This window comes from Pelmatolapia mariae, linkage group LG1, assembly GCF_036321145.2.
Source record: "Pelmatolapia mariae isolate MD_Pm_ZW linkage group LG1, Pm_UMD_F_2, whole genome shotgun sequence".
Taxonomy (NCBI): domain Eukaryota; kingdom Metazoa; phylum Chordata; class Actinopteri; order Cichliformes; family Cichlidae; genus Pelmatolapia; species Pelmatolapia mariae.
The window spans coordinates 13782838-13799524 of NC_086227.1; the positions used below are offsets into that span (position 1 = coordinate 13782838).

General features: G+C 40.4%; 1 protein-coding gene across 1 annotated transcript in view; it reads left to right on the plus strand.

Moving 5' to 3' along the window:
- Positions 1-6073: 6073 nt before the first annotated feature.
- Positions 6074-16687, plus strand: part of pde8a (phosphodiesterase 8A) — a 51383-nt gene continuing 40769 nt past the window's right edge. The window contains exon 1 of the mRNA XM_063472919.1: positions 6074-7633. Within this exon, the coding sequence (XP_063328989.1) occupies positions 7481-7633 (153 nt within the window). The 5' untranslated portion in view covers positions 6074-7480. The remainder of the gene's footprint in view (positions 7634-16687) is intronic.

Consider the following 16687-nt stretch of genomic DNA (forward strand, 5'->3'; position numbering starts at 1 on the left):
AGCACTATAGGCATTTTTTTTTTCAAATCTGTAATTGCATGAAATGTTTAATAGTTTACTGACATCAGGAAATAAAAGTCTAACCAGTTTCATTTAAATGCTTATTTTACAGGATCTGCCAGTAGAGAGCAACAGAGTGCACTTTCCAAATCTCTAGACAACCAAAAGATCCCTAAAAATGTTTCACTTGTGGTAAAAAGTTGGCCAACTGAAATACATTATCTAAATATTTGGGCTACACTCCCAAAGTGACATAATAACTGGTCTGGAGAGATTCTCACTTCCTATTCTGATTTGATGTCCTAAAAACTAAAATAGTTTGTTAAGAAAACATGAACATTATCCTGGAAAATTAATCATTTTGGCGCCTCCTAGTGGAAGAATCGTGGAATAAATCTTTAGAGTCAAACGCACAGTCTTTCAGCAGATATCAGGCACTTACACAAAGTAATGTCGAGCATGAAATCAGTTGCAGTAAACCCATATGGCCCAAGTGGAGCAATTCTCAGTTCTGTTTTAACGTCTTTTACACACTTTACAAAGCCTCCAAAAAGTAATCTCTGCAAGGCTACACTTCCCATTTGAAATGATAAATCTTATGTCATAATAATCAAATTACTGACATGACTGGACAGAAATTCATTTTCATTCATCGGTATTCTAGACCAACTTTAAACTTATCTCGAAAGATAAACATAAGTGTCAGACTATGTTTTTAACTTATTTTTTTTTTGCCTGTTTTCTTTTGCTTACAGGAGCCGCCTCTAATGTTATGGTGTGTTGTCACTTTAGTGTCGTCACTGTGAGATAAATCATTGCTTGAGGGGCGTGTAAGTATGTAATGCCGTTATGAAAACTAATGAAATGAATTACGAAATAAAATTTCACAACAATTTTGCTAGCTGGTCTATTATTCAGAAACCGGTGATTGATTTAAGTGATTATTAACTCTGTGTTATTGTTGTTGTTTTAATTTACTTAATGCACCTTAGTGTCTCAATCCTTGAATATAACTTGGATATATCAGTTTTAAAAAGCTGCAAAATATCAATAAGGTTAGAGTAATGGAGGTTTCCTTGGTGTTACTGCCAGACTCACTGGCCACTTCATTAGGTACACTTGTTCAACTGCTTGTTAATGAAAATATGTAATCAGCCAATCTCTTGGCAGCAAATCAGTTCCCCCAGGCATGCAGACATGGTCAAGATAACATGCTTAAGTACAAACTGAGAATCAAAATGAGGAAGAGAGGTTATTTAAGTGACTGAATGTGGCATGGTACAGAAACTGTTGATCTGCTGGGATTTTCCCACAAGGCCATCTACACGTCTACATGGTCTTAAAAAGAGAAAATATCTCTTTATATCCCCAGCTCTGGAGAAAAATGCCTTGTTGATCCCAGAGGTCAGAGGAGAATGGCCAGACTGTTTTGTGCAGACAGGAACAAGAAAATAAGCAACCGTTTCAGTCGAGGTACGCAGAAGAGCATCTCTGAACATGCAGCACCTCAAGCCTTGAAGCAGATGGGCTACAGCAGCAGAAGACCACATCGGCCTCTTCTGTCAGCTGAAAACAGTAAACTGAAGCTACGAACTGGACAACTGAAGATTGGAAAAATGTTGCCTGGTCTGATGGGATTGTGGTGGTGGTGTAATAGTGTCGGGGATTGCTGCTTGCCACACCTTGGCCCTGTTAGTAACATATAAGCATTGTTTAAGCGCCATTTTTACTGTATAGCCAGTATTATACACCACAGTGTACCCATGTTCTGATGGCTGCTTCCAGCAGGATAACACACCATGTCGCCAAGCTCAAATCATCTCAAACTCGTTTCTTAAACATGACAAGGAGTTCTCTGCGCTCAAACGGCCTCCACAGTCACCGGATCTCAATCAGCAGCAACCGTGAGATGTTATCATGCTAATGTGGACTAATATTTCTGAGGAATGTTTTCAGTACTTTGTTAAATCTGTAGCATGAAGAATGAAAGCACCTCTGACCCCAAAAGGGAGCTGTGGTATTAGCAAGGTGTGCCTAATAAAGTGGCCAGTGGTTGTGCTACCACGCTGAATGGAATCACATGATGTCTAAGATGAGTTAACTCGACAGATATAAAATGCAAAAAGGAATTTTGCTCCTTGAGCAGCGCACAGTCACTGACAACCTCAGGACTTTAGCATGTAGACAAAACACGCAGTTCAACAGTGAAGCAAACGTAAACAAATGACAGCCTCACTGTCCTACGATGTCCCGGCTAAAGCATGTGGCAGCACAAAGTACAATGGTGATAACTGAGAGCCAAACATGCATAAATAAGAGAAGTGTAAATAAGGTAAAGTAAACATGTCATCTCTTCATGAATAATGCAGCCACTGTTACTGACAGCTTATAAAGAACTGAGCATGATCTGTCACCGGATTCATTTATGTGCTCTCATCTGTCAAATCTCTGACATAGATTTATATAACACTTACATTCTTCACATTGCTTTTTTTTTCTTTTTTTATTGAGGCTGTAAACCATTTGAGGCTGGATTTTGTTTGTGGGCCATGCCTTAAGGAAACTGAGCAAACTCTTATAATATGCTGCACAAAAAAAGCTCCAAAAAGCAATTGATGGTTTTAATATTGAATCTGTGATAGAGTGTAAAACAGCCATGTTCTAGCATTATAGCATTTTGTGGCTCTGTGACAGCTTTTAGCCTGTTGAAGCTCACTGTCATCAAAGGCAACACAGACTGAGCTATGTTAAAGGGGAACGCTGCCAATTTTACACATAGAACGAAATTTACTTGTCATGGGGAGGACTATTATGAGTATGTGTCAGGGCCTTTCCTAAGGCTAAGAAAACACGTGTGAAGCCAAGTTTATCTGAGAGTATTTTTTAATAAAGTTTGCAGTCGGCACACTCAAAGGCACCCAGTTTAAATGATGGGTGTGTATAGGGAAATGTTTCTACTGAAAGGATGCTATTGGTGGTGTATAGGAAATGTTGTCTTCTTCTTATGATGTACTGCAAGCCCACCAACTTAGCGCAACTGCTAATACTTTTATTGTCTGCGTCTTGCTTATTTTCAGCTGAACAGTGTCAGTTCATTGGACTCTGGCTACTGCCCTCCTTCTTAGTCTTCACGTGCAACAAATCTCCACTGAAACATTTGTTATTTAGAGCAGCACATCTCGTCTAAATTTAGCTATCCACTTATAAACACTGCACATAAGTAAACAATGATTTTTTTCTTCTTTTTTTGCAGGCCCTCCGTCTGAAGCAAGAGGTTGTCAGCGGTGATTAAATGCGAAGAAACTAAATATAAAAATGTTTTAGCTTTTGAGGACAGACTAACACACTAACTGACAGCTCTTCCTCCTCATTCTTCAAATTTTTTAGTTATCATTTTCATGCAGATGGCAGAAACGTTCCTTTAATACTGCTGTAGTAGTTACTAGAAATGGTGAGTATTTGTTCAATCACAGAAGAACGTATATTGCACTTTCTTAAAAGATGTCTTCACTCTTTTACTGACGGACTTCAGCAAGAGTTTGATGTAAAAGCCGGCATTGAGATATATTAATTCAATCATCCAATCACCTGAAAAGTGATTTTTGAAAGTGCCACTTTTTTATTGTACATGTTCCATATTTATCCATCTGTCCATGTACCCATTTAAGAGTATTTTCGGACATATTTGTGCTGCTAGCAGTAGGTTGCCTCCAGTTCAAAAAGAAACCAAAGTACAACAAAAGATAAATAAATCTAAACATACCACAGACTGGAAGCGCTGAAAGTCGTCACCAGAAGCACAAAGACGATCAGATAGTTCAAAGGGCAAGAAGCGGGACTATGAATACACAAAGGGATTGATTAGATAAAAGACACATGTAACAAGGAAAGCTGAAAGGAAAAACACAAAGGCAGGAAGTAAAACAATGCGGATGAAAGATGAGGGAATTTCAAAATAAAAGAGAAAGGCTAAACCTTGAAACTGAGACAAAATGAGTTTAAACATATGCTATGATAAAACTGAGTCAGAATACGTAAATAATAATAAAAAAGGGTGTAAAAAACTCTGTACTCTGGATTAACAGTAAGGCTGTGTGGATTCTATAAGAAGCCCCTAGCTGCTCATCTCTCTAATGAAGAGCACCCAGCATGCACTGAGGTCTGTTTTTTGGCCAGAACCATACATCTGGGTGACAGCCGTACGTTCAGAGCTGTCTCAAAAGCTGAAGTCAAAGCTTATGACACAAGGCAGACTGTTTACTGTTTTATATCATACCCTTATGCAGTAGCTTCATACCCTTATTCAGTAGCTGAATAATGATTAAAAACATTAAGCATCATGGGTTTATGCTATTATTAGGATTTGCAGGGGCAACATAGGAAAGGGGCTTGTCTGCTAATTGAAAGGTCGATGGTTTGATCCCCGGCTTCTTTAGCCTATGTGTCACAGTATCCTTGGGTAAGATACTGTACCACGAGTTGCCCCCAGTGCATCTGATATCCCTGTCTTAGTGTTAGTTACCAACATTGTAACTGACCAGTGACATTGTCTTAGCATTTGGTTAGCATCAGCCAAGAGGTTAGCTAATGCTCTCAAAAAATGATCACTAGCAAACCATCATGGGTAAGCTAAAATTGGCTAACTTGATAATATATATATATATATTTTATTTTTTAATAAAGAAAACATGTAAATACTCCCCCTCCCACACACGCACACACACACACACACACACACACACACACACACAGCAAAGTTATGACATCACAACAACATGATTGGTCAGTTAAGTTGCGATGTTGATCCTGGACCAACATTATTACGATGATGTAGGAACAAAGCCAACACGAGGGCATCAGATACACCATGTCGGCAACATAATTAGGCATAGAAAAAAGCACTTTGGTGAATGAAATGCTCAAATTGAGTAGAAAATGTCCTACACAAGTACCAGACCATATTATGGTCATGATATTCTTGTGTCGGGTGCCTTTAAGTACTTGAGTATTTTAAAGTTATTTAATAGAAATATTAAAGAAGGAATACACACAAAGCCTGAGAGACAGAAGAGGGAATGATTTGAAAGCCATTAGAAATCTGACTCTTCAGACCAACAGGCACAGTCACTACATTATATGACCTGTTGCAAATACACATTTCCATGCAGGGCATTGCAATTTTGCTGCTTTTCTGAATTCAGAGGAACTAGGCCACGCTCAGTGGGAGGTCGTGGGGTCACAGGCCTTTCGCGCTACCCTGAGGTATTGTTCTCTTTGAGGTTTCAGGATGAAGCAGACATTTGTTGCATATTTTTTTTTGTTTTTGCTTTTTAGTCCCTAAATATGCTTTGCTGCTGAGTTAGTGAAGCTTGCCAAAGAGGTGAGCGAATGAGTTTCACAAAATAAAACAGCTCATCAGGAACAAATATTGCCAAAAGTGTAAAATGTGAGAATAAAAGAATAAACATAAAAACATATTTGGATTTATTTTTTTAAGCAACACAATAAATTCTTTAAAGTTGTGATAGTTGGTCTTACTTTTTAAAAAATTATTTTAAACTACGTGGCACAATGTGTATCATATTAACCAAAAATGTAAAAAATCTCATGGTCGCTTAACATTTCATTATCAGCAACAACGTCAGTGTGATAATCTCTCATTACAGAGCCTTTTAATGAATTTAGATATGCATTAGTGTGTTTTGAGTGTGTTTTCAGACAGATTTGCATAGACTACAACTTCATTATGTGCATTCAAGCGTTTTAATAAAAGTTTTCCTGTGTATTAAAAATTGTAAATGTGTTTTCCCAGATTCAGCAGGGCGACATACTCATGCACAGCCACAGTATCTGCGGTTTGCATGTGCTACGTGCTTTGAATAAAGAAATGAAATAAATAAATAAATAAAGGTAAGGCTACCTGCAGCCAGCTCAGCGTTGGTTGGCCAGGGCTCTTTTTTCCTCTTTTCAAAGTTCCCACGGAAAGCAGAGGACCGCCCAGCGGCGCCGAGCGCACCTCTGATTGGCTGCGCGCAGCTCATTTGCATTAACGTCAGTAAAGGCTGTAGGTCAATCCTTGCGGGTGCTTTTATTGGATGTGCCGCTGTCAAGCAGTGCTGAAGAATTGGAAGGGCAAACGCCAGAAAAGGCAGAGAAAAGACAAACATTAAATCAGCATTATGTAGCTCGATCTTGCCTTACTTCCGCTCTCGACAACCTCAAATAATCCTGCCGTGCCCGATTTCGGATCTGAAACTTGTGGACACGGAGCGGTCCTTTTTTTTTTTTTTTTTTTTTTTTTGGGGAAAGATTTTTTTTCTCTCTCTCTCTCTCTCTGTGTGTGTCTCTCTCTCAGAGCGATCGCATTCTCCAGAGGTGGTACCTCACAACATTACTCTCTGACAGCCTTTACATCCTTTTTTCTTCTCTCCCTCCTCCTCCAGAATGACAGAAAATCGCGGAGCCTGCTAACACTCTTTACTGCACCCGGGTTTGGAGCTCTTATATCAGTCGGATCATCCTCAGCCGGCCAGCGGATGCCTGAATGGAGATTGCGAGCCATCCACCAAGATTTTTTCTCCGCGTCCTAAAATTGGTGATTTGGGGCTGATAAATGGAGTGTTGTGTCGGGCAGTATGCTTCACGAAGCTTGTTTGACACCGGAGCCACTGGCCAGAATAACGCTCTGCAGTGTGAATATTTCAGCCTGTTGATGATGAACCGCTCAGGACTGGAGCAAAGTGTCGTGAGAACCGGTTTATGGGCCCGTGTCTTGAGCTGAAGTGGGCAACCGGATTGTTGAAGAGAAGGAGAGGAGAGGACAGGGGAGAGAGAGAGAGAAGGCATCATTTTTGATGGCTCCGAGGTGGTGGTGGAGGACGACTACACATGAAACCTTGGCCGCAAAAAATGGATAAAACTATTGCATGAAAGCTGGCCGGGGAGGGGGGAACTGCATGGTGTGTCTTAGGCCTACTTGATAACACTGAAGTTGAAGGGGGGGGGGAGAAAAAAAATGAGAAAATGGTGATGTGGTACGAGGAAGGCGAGAAGAGGAGCCGGAGTGAGGGATAATAATAATAAAAAATAAAATAAATCCTCCATGGGGATCTGAGCAGCGGAAGAATAACGGAATCCAAGTTTTCGAGGACAAGACAGCTGCTTTGATTGAAGCTCTCCAATTAACTTCATGTGAAAAACAGAGGGAGGAAATCAGCTTCCTGGTCGGGGGTGGGGGTTAGAAAAATATATTATTCATGCCTTGTGTTAGAGCAATTGCAGAACCGGCTTTGCTGTGGCCTAGATGATATTTACATATATATTTATATATATGTAGCCTATATTTAAACAACAAAAAGTATGAACCTTAGGAGGAAGAGTGGACTTTAAGATTACAAAAAGAGGGCGAATGACACTCTTGTAGCCTCAAAGTAAAGCACTTGCGCAAAAAGGAAAAAAAAAGGCTGAAGTGGGTTGAAGCATGGGCTGTGCTTCAAGTATTCATATCTCTGATAGGGTGGTCTACCACAGTGGAAAAGAGTCCGAGGATTCCCACTCACCCCAGCAGACTAATACCACTCAGCATCAAGGAAATCCTGCCTCTGGACTACCCCTAAAACTCCCTAGCTGCAAGGTGAGGGACTCTACATTCATTTACATTTACACAGACACAGATCCACTATGTATGTATGTGTGTGAGAGAGTCAGTTGCTTGTGTATATGCATGTCTAAAGCTGTTCAACAAAAAACCTCTGCTCTATAAACTACAGTCTATTTACTTAAAAAAGGTTATTGAATAGAAATATTAAAGAAGGAATACACACAAATCCATGGAGACGGGAGAGGGGATGACTCTAAAGCCATTAGAAATCTGACTCTTCAGACCAACAGGCATAGTCACTACAATATATGACCTGTTGCAAATACACATTTCCATGCAGGGCATTGCAATTTTGCTGCTTTTCTGAATTCAGAGGAAATAGGCCACCCTCAGTGGAAGGTCATAGGGTCGAAAGCCCTTCGCGCTACCCTGAGGTATTGTTCTCTTTGAGGTTTCAGGATGACGCAAATATTTGTTGCACTCTTTTGTGTGTGTGTGTCTGTGTGTGTGTGTTAGTCCTTAAATATCTACTCTGAAGTGCTGGACTCGACAGATCTAAAAAATCTACGCACAAGGCAGCAACATGTGCTGTCAAACGTGCTTCTTTCAGCTGTTTTCAGCTGACTTAGCTCTGGCCTCTGTTTCACCTTTCCACCAGTTATGCTTTTCAGTAGGATGTCCTCTCTTGCGAAATCTTATTGTTGTCTAAACTTCATGCACAAAAACCTACACAAACAGCTATCAGTACCCACTTTGACCGTGCAGAGGGATCTTTGCGCTAGAAGTGGGGAAAGTGGGTAATGAGAAGGATGGCGGTAGGATTACACCAGAAAGTCTCTCATCGAAAGTGCTTCATCACTGGCAAAAAAAAGTAACAGTTCCATTTGTGTATTGGACCAATAATAATTACACTAAATATAACAAAACAGGCCGTGCCTGCTTCCACTCAGGGACTAAATAGGTGTTTCTAATCAGGATGATTGTTTTTGGCCTTTTTGTTGTGTAAGAGATTACACATGCACATAACAATTTCTGTTATTCAGATTAAGACGTGTGTTTTGGGGTCAGATAGGTGTAACTATCTGCAGCAAACTGAAACATAAAGATCCATGTTTTTATGTTTTTGTCCTGGTTAAAAGCGTAACCTCGTCAGCATAAAAACTTGAGCAATATAGAGTTGGGAGCTGTCATCGTGTCTCTGAAGAGTCCATTGGTGGCACATTTATGATGCAGTCAAAGCTGGGCTGTACTGTATTGTTTTGGTGTAGATCTGCAGGCGTCTGTAAGCACAAAGCGTTGGTTTAAAGAAGAAGAAGGTGGGATGTTGTGAATTTAGTAGTGCAGCAGTGTATCTGTGTGTTTATGGGAAAGTGTGCGCTTGTCCGACAGGCCGCGGGCTATCTGAGGGCCTCTGTCAAGCTGAATTTTGTGGCCAAATGTCACCCCAGGATGCAGTGAGAAGTCTGTGTGACAGATGCCCCCACGTCAAAACGCCCACTGTGACTCTGATTGAATTAGTTCCCTGATTGAGTTAGACTAATGGTATACAAATCTTCTTGTGCTGGAAATGTTAATTCCTGCTCTGTAAGGTGTCATTGCCGAGATCCGCCAAGCATTTTCTGAGCGAGCGGCCGGATTTATTTTTACCACAATGGACAGAAAAAGTATTTTTATGGTTGCTTTTCATTAAGAACCACACATGCGTTAGCTCGCCATGATGCATTCAAGCCTCGGGAATCCACACCACTTCTGCTTGTTGTAGCTTTTTTTTTTTTTTTTTTTTTTTTTTTTTTTAAGTGGGGGGTTCTCTTAAAAAAAATGACCAATAACAGACACCTGCAGCACTTTGATTTAATAAAGCAGTTTTTCAGGCAATATCATTGAAAAGCACTAATTTCTTGCATTTCATTCAGAAAATATTTGGAAAAATAGACCAAATGAGCAAGAAAACATTTATACTGTAAAATACATCCCTGAGATGATGAATGTTTCATATCATTTCATGTGATACAGCCCTATTTTATTTATTTATTTTTTTATAAGTACATTGGATTGACATATAAATCACTACAATTTAATGTCAAATACCTCTTCTGTTTTATTATTATATGTTCTGGGCTTCGGCTTTGAATCACTGTGATTCTGAACAGAACACACGCATTCGTGCCCTGAAGGATAATAATATTCTTCCAAATAAACACACAACTGGCAGTAAGTACAGCAGTGTACACGTTTAGCTCATTGCAAAACTGTGTTAGGCAAATGTGAAATCTGTGCTGTACCTCTGCTTACTTCGTTTTATATCTACATATGAGTGAGGGAGGCAGGATCAGAACATGTGCAGGCATCTACAGCGTGAGAAGGACTCAATAGAAGTTTGGGAGTGTGATGTGAGTTATTGTCAAGGGTACGTTACCATCTGGGCTGCTCTAGTGATGATAAGGCTCAAGTACAAGGTCCTGTGATAGTAGTGTGTGTGTGTGTGTGTGTGTGTGTGTGTGTGTGTGTGTGTGTGTGTGTGTGTGTGTGTGTGTGTGTGTGTGTGTGTGTGTGTGCGCACGCGCGCGCATGTGTTGGCCTAAACAGAGAGAAAGAGAGGCCTTAGCCAAACACAACATCATTTATCTGGCCTTGATTTTTCCAGTCTGATTGCCCCCCACGCAAGGAAATCAAGTAGCCCCCCCCCCCCAGAGCAACAAATGTAAAATCAGCTTTACGGTTACCTCTTAGTATGAATGAAAAAGGGCAGTAAAGGGTGCTAAGCTTACAAGTGTGTGGAAAGCAATGCCATCTTGCTTACTGCCTGATTCCAGCCTCTGCGTGCATTAGCATAAGTGGTATCACTCAGGCTATACCTCAGACTCCCCCCTCGTCATTTAACCCTCCCATCCCCGCGGGCGACCGGGCACACGGGGTTTTCTTTCCTGTCGGCTGAGAAACATTTAACTGCTGCTTATCTGAAACACCAACCTGATCCACCGCTGACCTGAGCACACTGTCTGCATTTGTCAGTATTCGCTCCCGTCGTTTCCATGCGAGCTCTCTATGGCCAAGTTTGTGTGTGTTTAGTCTAAGTTGAGAGTCATTGGGTAATTTATTCCAGAGGAGGGCAAAGGCTTCGCATGGTGATGAATTAATCCACTGTGCTTTTTCTGCTGCCTGAGAGGAAAGAGACTGATATCGGCTCCTTCTCTCTGTCTTTCATTTTGGCTATCAGACATGGACCTTTCCTTTTTTTTTTTTTTTTTTTTTTTTTTTCCAAATTATATACCTTTTACTTCTTAGGTGATACTCTTCAAATTCTCTCTGACTGCCTTCATTGCCAAAATCGCACACGACTGAATGCACAATAGTTGCTGGTCTCCCTCTGAGCAGCCTCAGAAGCGCCTGTGTTCAGTTGACTTCAGCATTCACGCTGTTTTCTTTGTCTTTACAGCTGCTGTATGGATCAAATGATGGATTGTGTTTATCCGTGTCTATCAAAGATGTCATGCGTATATGTACAGTGGTCTTTTATAGCCCAGAGCATGGCACTCCCCCCTGGCGTGCTGCCACAGCTGGCCGTTTGAATCCCACTGGGGCAAAGTTCCTGTGCTATAAAGCATTATTTAAACAAACAAAAACAAAACAAACTCGGTGATCAGTTAGATTTAGAGGTGCTGGTAAATGGGTTTGGTTACATCTGGACAGAGTCGGATGAGCAGTTTCTCCCTGTTTCCAGTCCCTGTGTCAAGATAAGCCAACCAGCCGTAGTTTCACATTTAACTGACAGATATGAAACTGAGCTCTTGGCAGGCGAGGACGCATACGTATTTCCCCCACATGTCAAGCTAACGTTTCTTTTTCTGCAGTAATTTTTCTTTTAAACTTTGGCATGAAAAAGGAAGATTGCAAGCTTCTTTAATAAGTTTATGTTATCTTTTATTCAAACAAAATGTCAGCTGCAGCGTCCCTGTGTTTCCCTTCCTGTCTGGAGTGCCTGCAAGGGCAGTAAGGGGGCAGCAAGGGGGAGATTTTTTTTTTTTGTTGTTGTTGTTTTTTTTTGCTATGTCATTTATCTCCACTAGCACATGAGCAGAAGGAGCTCAGAGGAGGCAAGATGGGGCACATGGCACAACCACACTCCTCTGGTTGATATATAGGGAGCTCTAGTGCTTATCAACCATGTTTGCATAGCGTTAGATATCCAAGAGTTCAGGGCCAACTGTACTACAGTATTCATACATTTTAATTCCCACAACCACTCTGTTCTTGAACATTAAGCAGCTCACAACACTTCATATAGTGTCACCCTGAGTGTTCGCTCCATGAAGAAATTAAATTAAGATAACATGATAAATCTCTTTGTCACCTTAGGTGTAGCTACAGTGAGTCTCTTCATCTCACAGGACTTGCTTACTTGTGGGGTGTATACTGGGTTACGTGTACTCGTGAAACAGACCCTCCCATTGTTTTTTTTGTTTTGTTGTTTGTTTGTTTTTTAAAAACTGGTCTTAACAAGCAAGGCCACATTCAAAGCTTGTTCTGCTCCCCCTCCAGGTTTAGAATTTAGTATCATAAGGTCGGCATGTGATAGTTTCATGAGATTACTGAAATGGTATTCTTCCAAAACGAGGCGCTACAAGTGTTTATGTTGCTGCAGCGCTCTCTGTTCGCTTTCAGGAGCTCACAGGAATGTAGATGTGAGTGGGCCCTGGTCCGCTGGTGGCCTTTCATGCTCCTCCTTGAATGCGCCTCTCCCAGCTTCTGGGCTTTCTAAGGTCTAAGCATCTGCACGGGCTATGCAGTCATGCCACTTGTTCTCCAAGCATCCAGACTTTTAGGCCTGGCTGGGCTGGAAACAGATTATTTTAGGATTGCTTTGGTCCGTTGACTGTTTAAGTGGCAACTATCACTGATGTCACTTGTCCTGATCGATCGATCGATCATATTTATTCGTGGGGATGGAGCAGAATGAGGCATCATCATTTCTTTTTCACTTAACCTTCCAATATTCGTAGTGTAGCATACCAGAATCCAAGTTATTTGACAACAATTGCGCAGTCAGACAAGGGTGTGGGGAAACAAATCAATACAGTATATTTTGTGTGGCAATATCACATTGATACACGTAAATCAAATATAGATATTTATTAAAGAAATTAAAATGTCTGTGAAGGTTCTCAGTCATTTTAAGAAATTAAAATACTCTGGGAATACTATGAATAACAGGGCTTATCTTATGTGTCACCATCCTGAGATGTTGTTAGCCGAGCAAATTTTGATCAAATCGGCTCTGTCGAAAAACTATCCAACACTGGAAACACTTAGCTTGACAAAACTACTCCCTAACTCAGAGAAAGTTAACGGCTCCGTCACATGAGTAGAAATGGGACAGCAGCCTGTTTGCATCTACAAAAAAAAAATAAAAAAAAATCGGTGACTGTCTGTTTATTGCGTTAAATTTTTTCACATTCCACAACAGATTGCAACTTTTGGTGACTAAGTGGTTGTCTGCAGATTGAGGGTGTTGTGCACTCATGACTGCTTTTGAGCCCAAGGCTATTGCTCATCTGGCCTGGTATGAGGCAACCTTTCTGCAAAACAGTTGCAATCTAACTTGGACTGACTGCAGTCACTCTCAGAGAGATTGTTGTTTAATTTTTAAATGCAGGCAGGTTTCCAACATCTTGCCATCAGAATCAGTTTTTATCAGTGAGCACAACTCGAAAGGACTTGAGTCAACTGGCCGGTAGCTGGTTGTCTTCTGGATATATTTTTATTGAACAGGAAGGCTGCTGAGCACAAATATGATAGTTCGATTTGAATTTCTGCTAAATTTCTCTATGTAAATTTTTGTCTATGTAGATGGGCAATAAATGGAAGATTTCTGACCATTTACACTGCAAATCACCAATTTGACCCCATTCAGTTGCAGACTGATATCTGACTGCTAGCAGACTGACTTTGTCTTATGGCAAAAGTTCCATCAGGATTTAGTTAATATGGTTGGCAATTTCATTTTGCAGCAAAGACAAAAAAAAAGCTGAAGTGACATAATGTTATCTTATTGGGTAAAACGGATAATGACCAACTACAGTATATGTTATTGCAAAATGTTAAAAATCACAATAATATGATATTGTCAGTGAAGTATACTCCCACCTATAAATAAAATAGGAGTATACTGAATGCACAAAGTATCTATGCTCGTCCTCACTGAGGCATGGCAGGGCAGGTGAAATAGTTTCTGCATGTTGTGGCAAACGTGAGCCTAATGATTGGAGTGCTGCATTTTAACTTGTGACACATTTTCAAACAGAAAACCATTTACAAGGATTTAAAGGACAGGTTTGACACTTTAAGGGTGCTGCTAGAGGTTTCTAAAGGTTACAAATTAACACATTATACGCTGTTTGCTTATTTGATTCAAAACCAAAGGGTCAAACCTGTGAGCTGTGGTTCTGTGGACTGTGTGATGGAGTATTTCTTGGCTTTGATCATTGACACAACTTTACCATTTATTTGAAATGCAACATGTTAACTGTTGAGCTTTAGAGGGGCGGCCAGACGACAGGCTACTTCTGGCTAGAGCCTGTCTTTATGTTATGTTAGACTAAATAGCTGTTTGTGAGGGGACTGATTACAGCCATCAACAGCTAGTCCATAAAGATTCCTTAAAGAGTCACAGTATTAGAAATACTCTTCTGTATATTTAAGGTTCTGTGCCGTCTCTCTTTTTGAACCTTATCTTGCCTAGTTTATTTGTTGGCTTGGTAGTGTTATCACCATTTTCTGCTTTGACCACCTTTTTTTGTTTTTTTTTCTTCATCTGAATGAATGTTTAGGATACTACACTACTGTCACGTGTGACCCTCTATATTACACATTAATCTCTTGGAGTCCCACTCCCACACCTATGAGCGATTATGAAAAGCACACAGTGTAAAAACACAGCATCATTGTTCTTCCAAAGGAAAAGTTCACCCCAGTGTCATCGGTCTTGGACAGCGTCCGTGTCCACAGGAGTGAATCTGCTCTGGAATGGAGCCTTTCGTAGTGATTGTGTCCTGATGTAACCACACACAGCACATCGTCTTAACAAAGCTAACAGCCATGTTAATAGCAACTGGTTACTGGAGTACTTTGGACATTTTCACGCTTCATCACACCGCTGTCTTCGCTGCCAGAATATACTGAAGAAACTGAAGGAAGGTTGCCTGTTGGAAGGTTTCCTTCTGGGGCAGGATATACAAAGCACCAAAATTTTTTTAGATTTAGTATTGAATTGTAAACCTGATGGGTATTTTATTGCAAAAACCTGGCAATTGATATAAAAATAATTTTACAATCAAAGTGCTCCAGAGGCACTGATTTCTTTCTGCTGCCCTTTTTTTTTTTTTTTCACTAAATAATTGTTGAGCTGACTAGATTTAAGGCAAAAAGGCCTTCAGCTTATGGTAAACACACAAGACACTCATTCACCTGCTGTGCACCCCATTAAAGTAGCGCTGCTCTCCTCCTCCTTTGTTTAAAGGGACATTAACTATGATGCAGAGCTCTCTGGAGTATATTCTGTCTTTTGCTCTTGAGATGCACTGTACCCTCAGTTGATATAGCCCTAACAGTGTCGGTGGGGCGGAGTGCAGATGGTGCACATTGTTTTTGCAGTGTCCATTGCGTGCTTGTGACAACACATGTAGGCTGGTGCAGAAATTCACTCCAACGCCCGACTAACTTTTTGGTTTTTATAGGCAAGTTCAAATCAGCGCACCCTCTTTTGACTAACTGATCCCGTCAAAGTCTTATTTGATTGTAACAGAGCTGTAGTAATCCAAACCATTCGACCGTGACATGCAAATAAAATTTGTAGCCAAGTTTCAAAAACATGGAGTGAGCCAGTCAGTATTGGTTAGCTCCACCGTAACACCCCCACCCCAGAGAAATTCAAGTCTAAGTTGTGGAAACTTTGATATGTCAAAACTGCCTTTTCTTCCTAAAGGTCAAGATGAATATACCCAAATATTAAAGTAATTTTTCCATTCTGATTCTCCTATCGAGTTGATCTAATTTTGCATGTCAGAGAAAGACACTTTGGCACAACCTTTGCTGGAACACTTGACAGTGGTTTTATGCTTCATATTATTTTTGCTTTGAGGTGATAAGGTTGATTCAAGATAGACGGTATTACTCCAGGCGCTTACCAGTTCGGTTTCAGAAAGCGTTTTTTTTTTTTTTTTTTTTTTAAACAGCGTTTGAAAACAGTCACTGAAACTACCTCTAAGACTGCCTGTTGGATGCTTTAGGAGAGTAGAAAATGATTCAGTGGAAACTATGAAAGGACACACCCTAATAAAAAGTCATTGATGACAGTGGAGCATGTTTGCATGGTTCTAATAGAAGTGACACAAGTGAAACATTCCTGCGTGACGTTCACGAGAACCCGTGCCATTTATCATACCTGTTGCACCTGCCTAATGACATTCCTCCACAGACTGCCTGTATTACTGTGTGCATTGTAACAAGAACAGCTGCTTATAGTTGTGAAATATTGTTCTAGATATTTCTGCTTCAACAAAGTCAGGAAGGTTGAAGAGCTGCAAGGCTGCCTTTCTACCTTAAGTGGCAACAAATTGTGTACAAGAAACCAATTTCTGCTTAACGTGTAGGGAAGAATAATCAGTCACATAAAGTTAAGAGAGATTTTGTGTTACCTTTTTGACTGGTTACCTAACAATATTGCGTCACATCACTCATTACCTACTATCAGTCATCTTGGGTGCGTAGGAAAATGGCAAGCCCTAGAAATACCTGCTAATCGCTAGAAAGAATTTTCTCTGTACACTTGTGTTGTCTTAAACAGTTTCTGTTTAATGATACGATGCATTTACAAATACCTTTTTTTTTATTTACCAGTAATATTGGATGAGGTGAAATGGGTTTTGTGCAGAATGCACTTTCAAGATGGAAAAGGGTGCATTAGATGTACTAAATCCTCTCTAAATGTAAATGACATCAAAATAAAATAAACGGCACATATGCTGGAGATTAAATTGCAATCTCCAGTTCTCCATTTAAATCAGTATTGAGTGTATGTAAGTATAAACA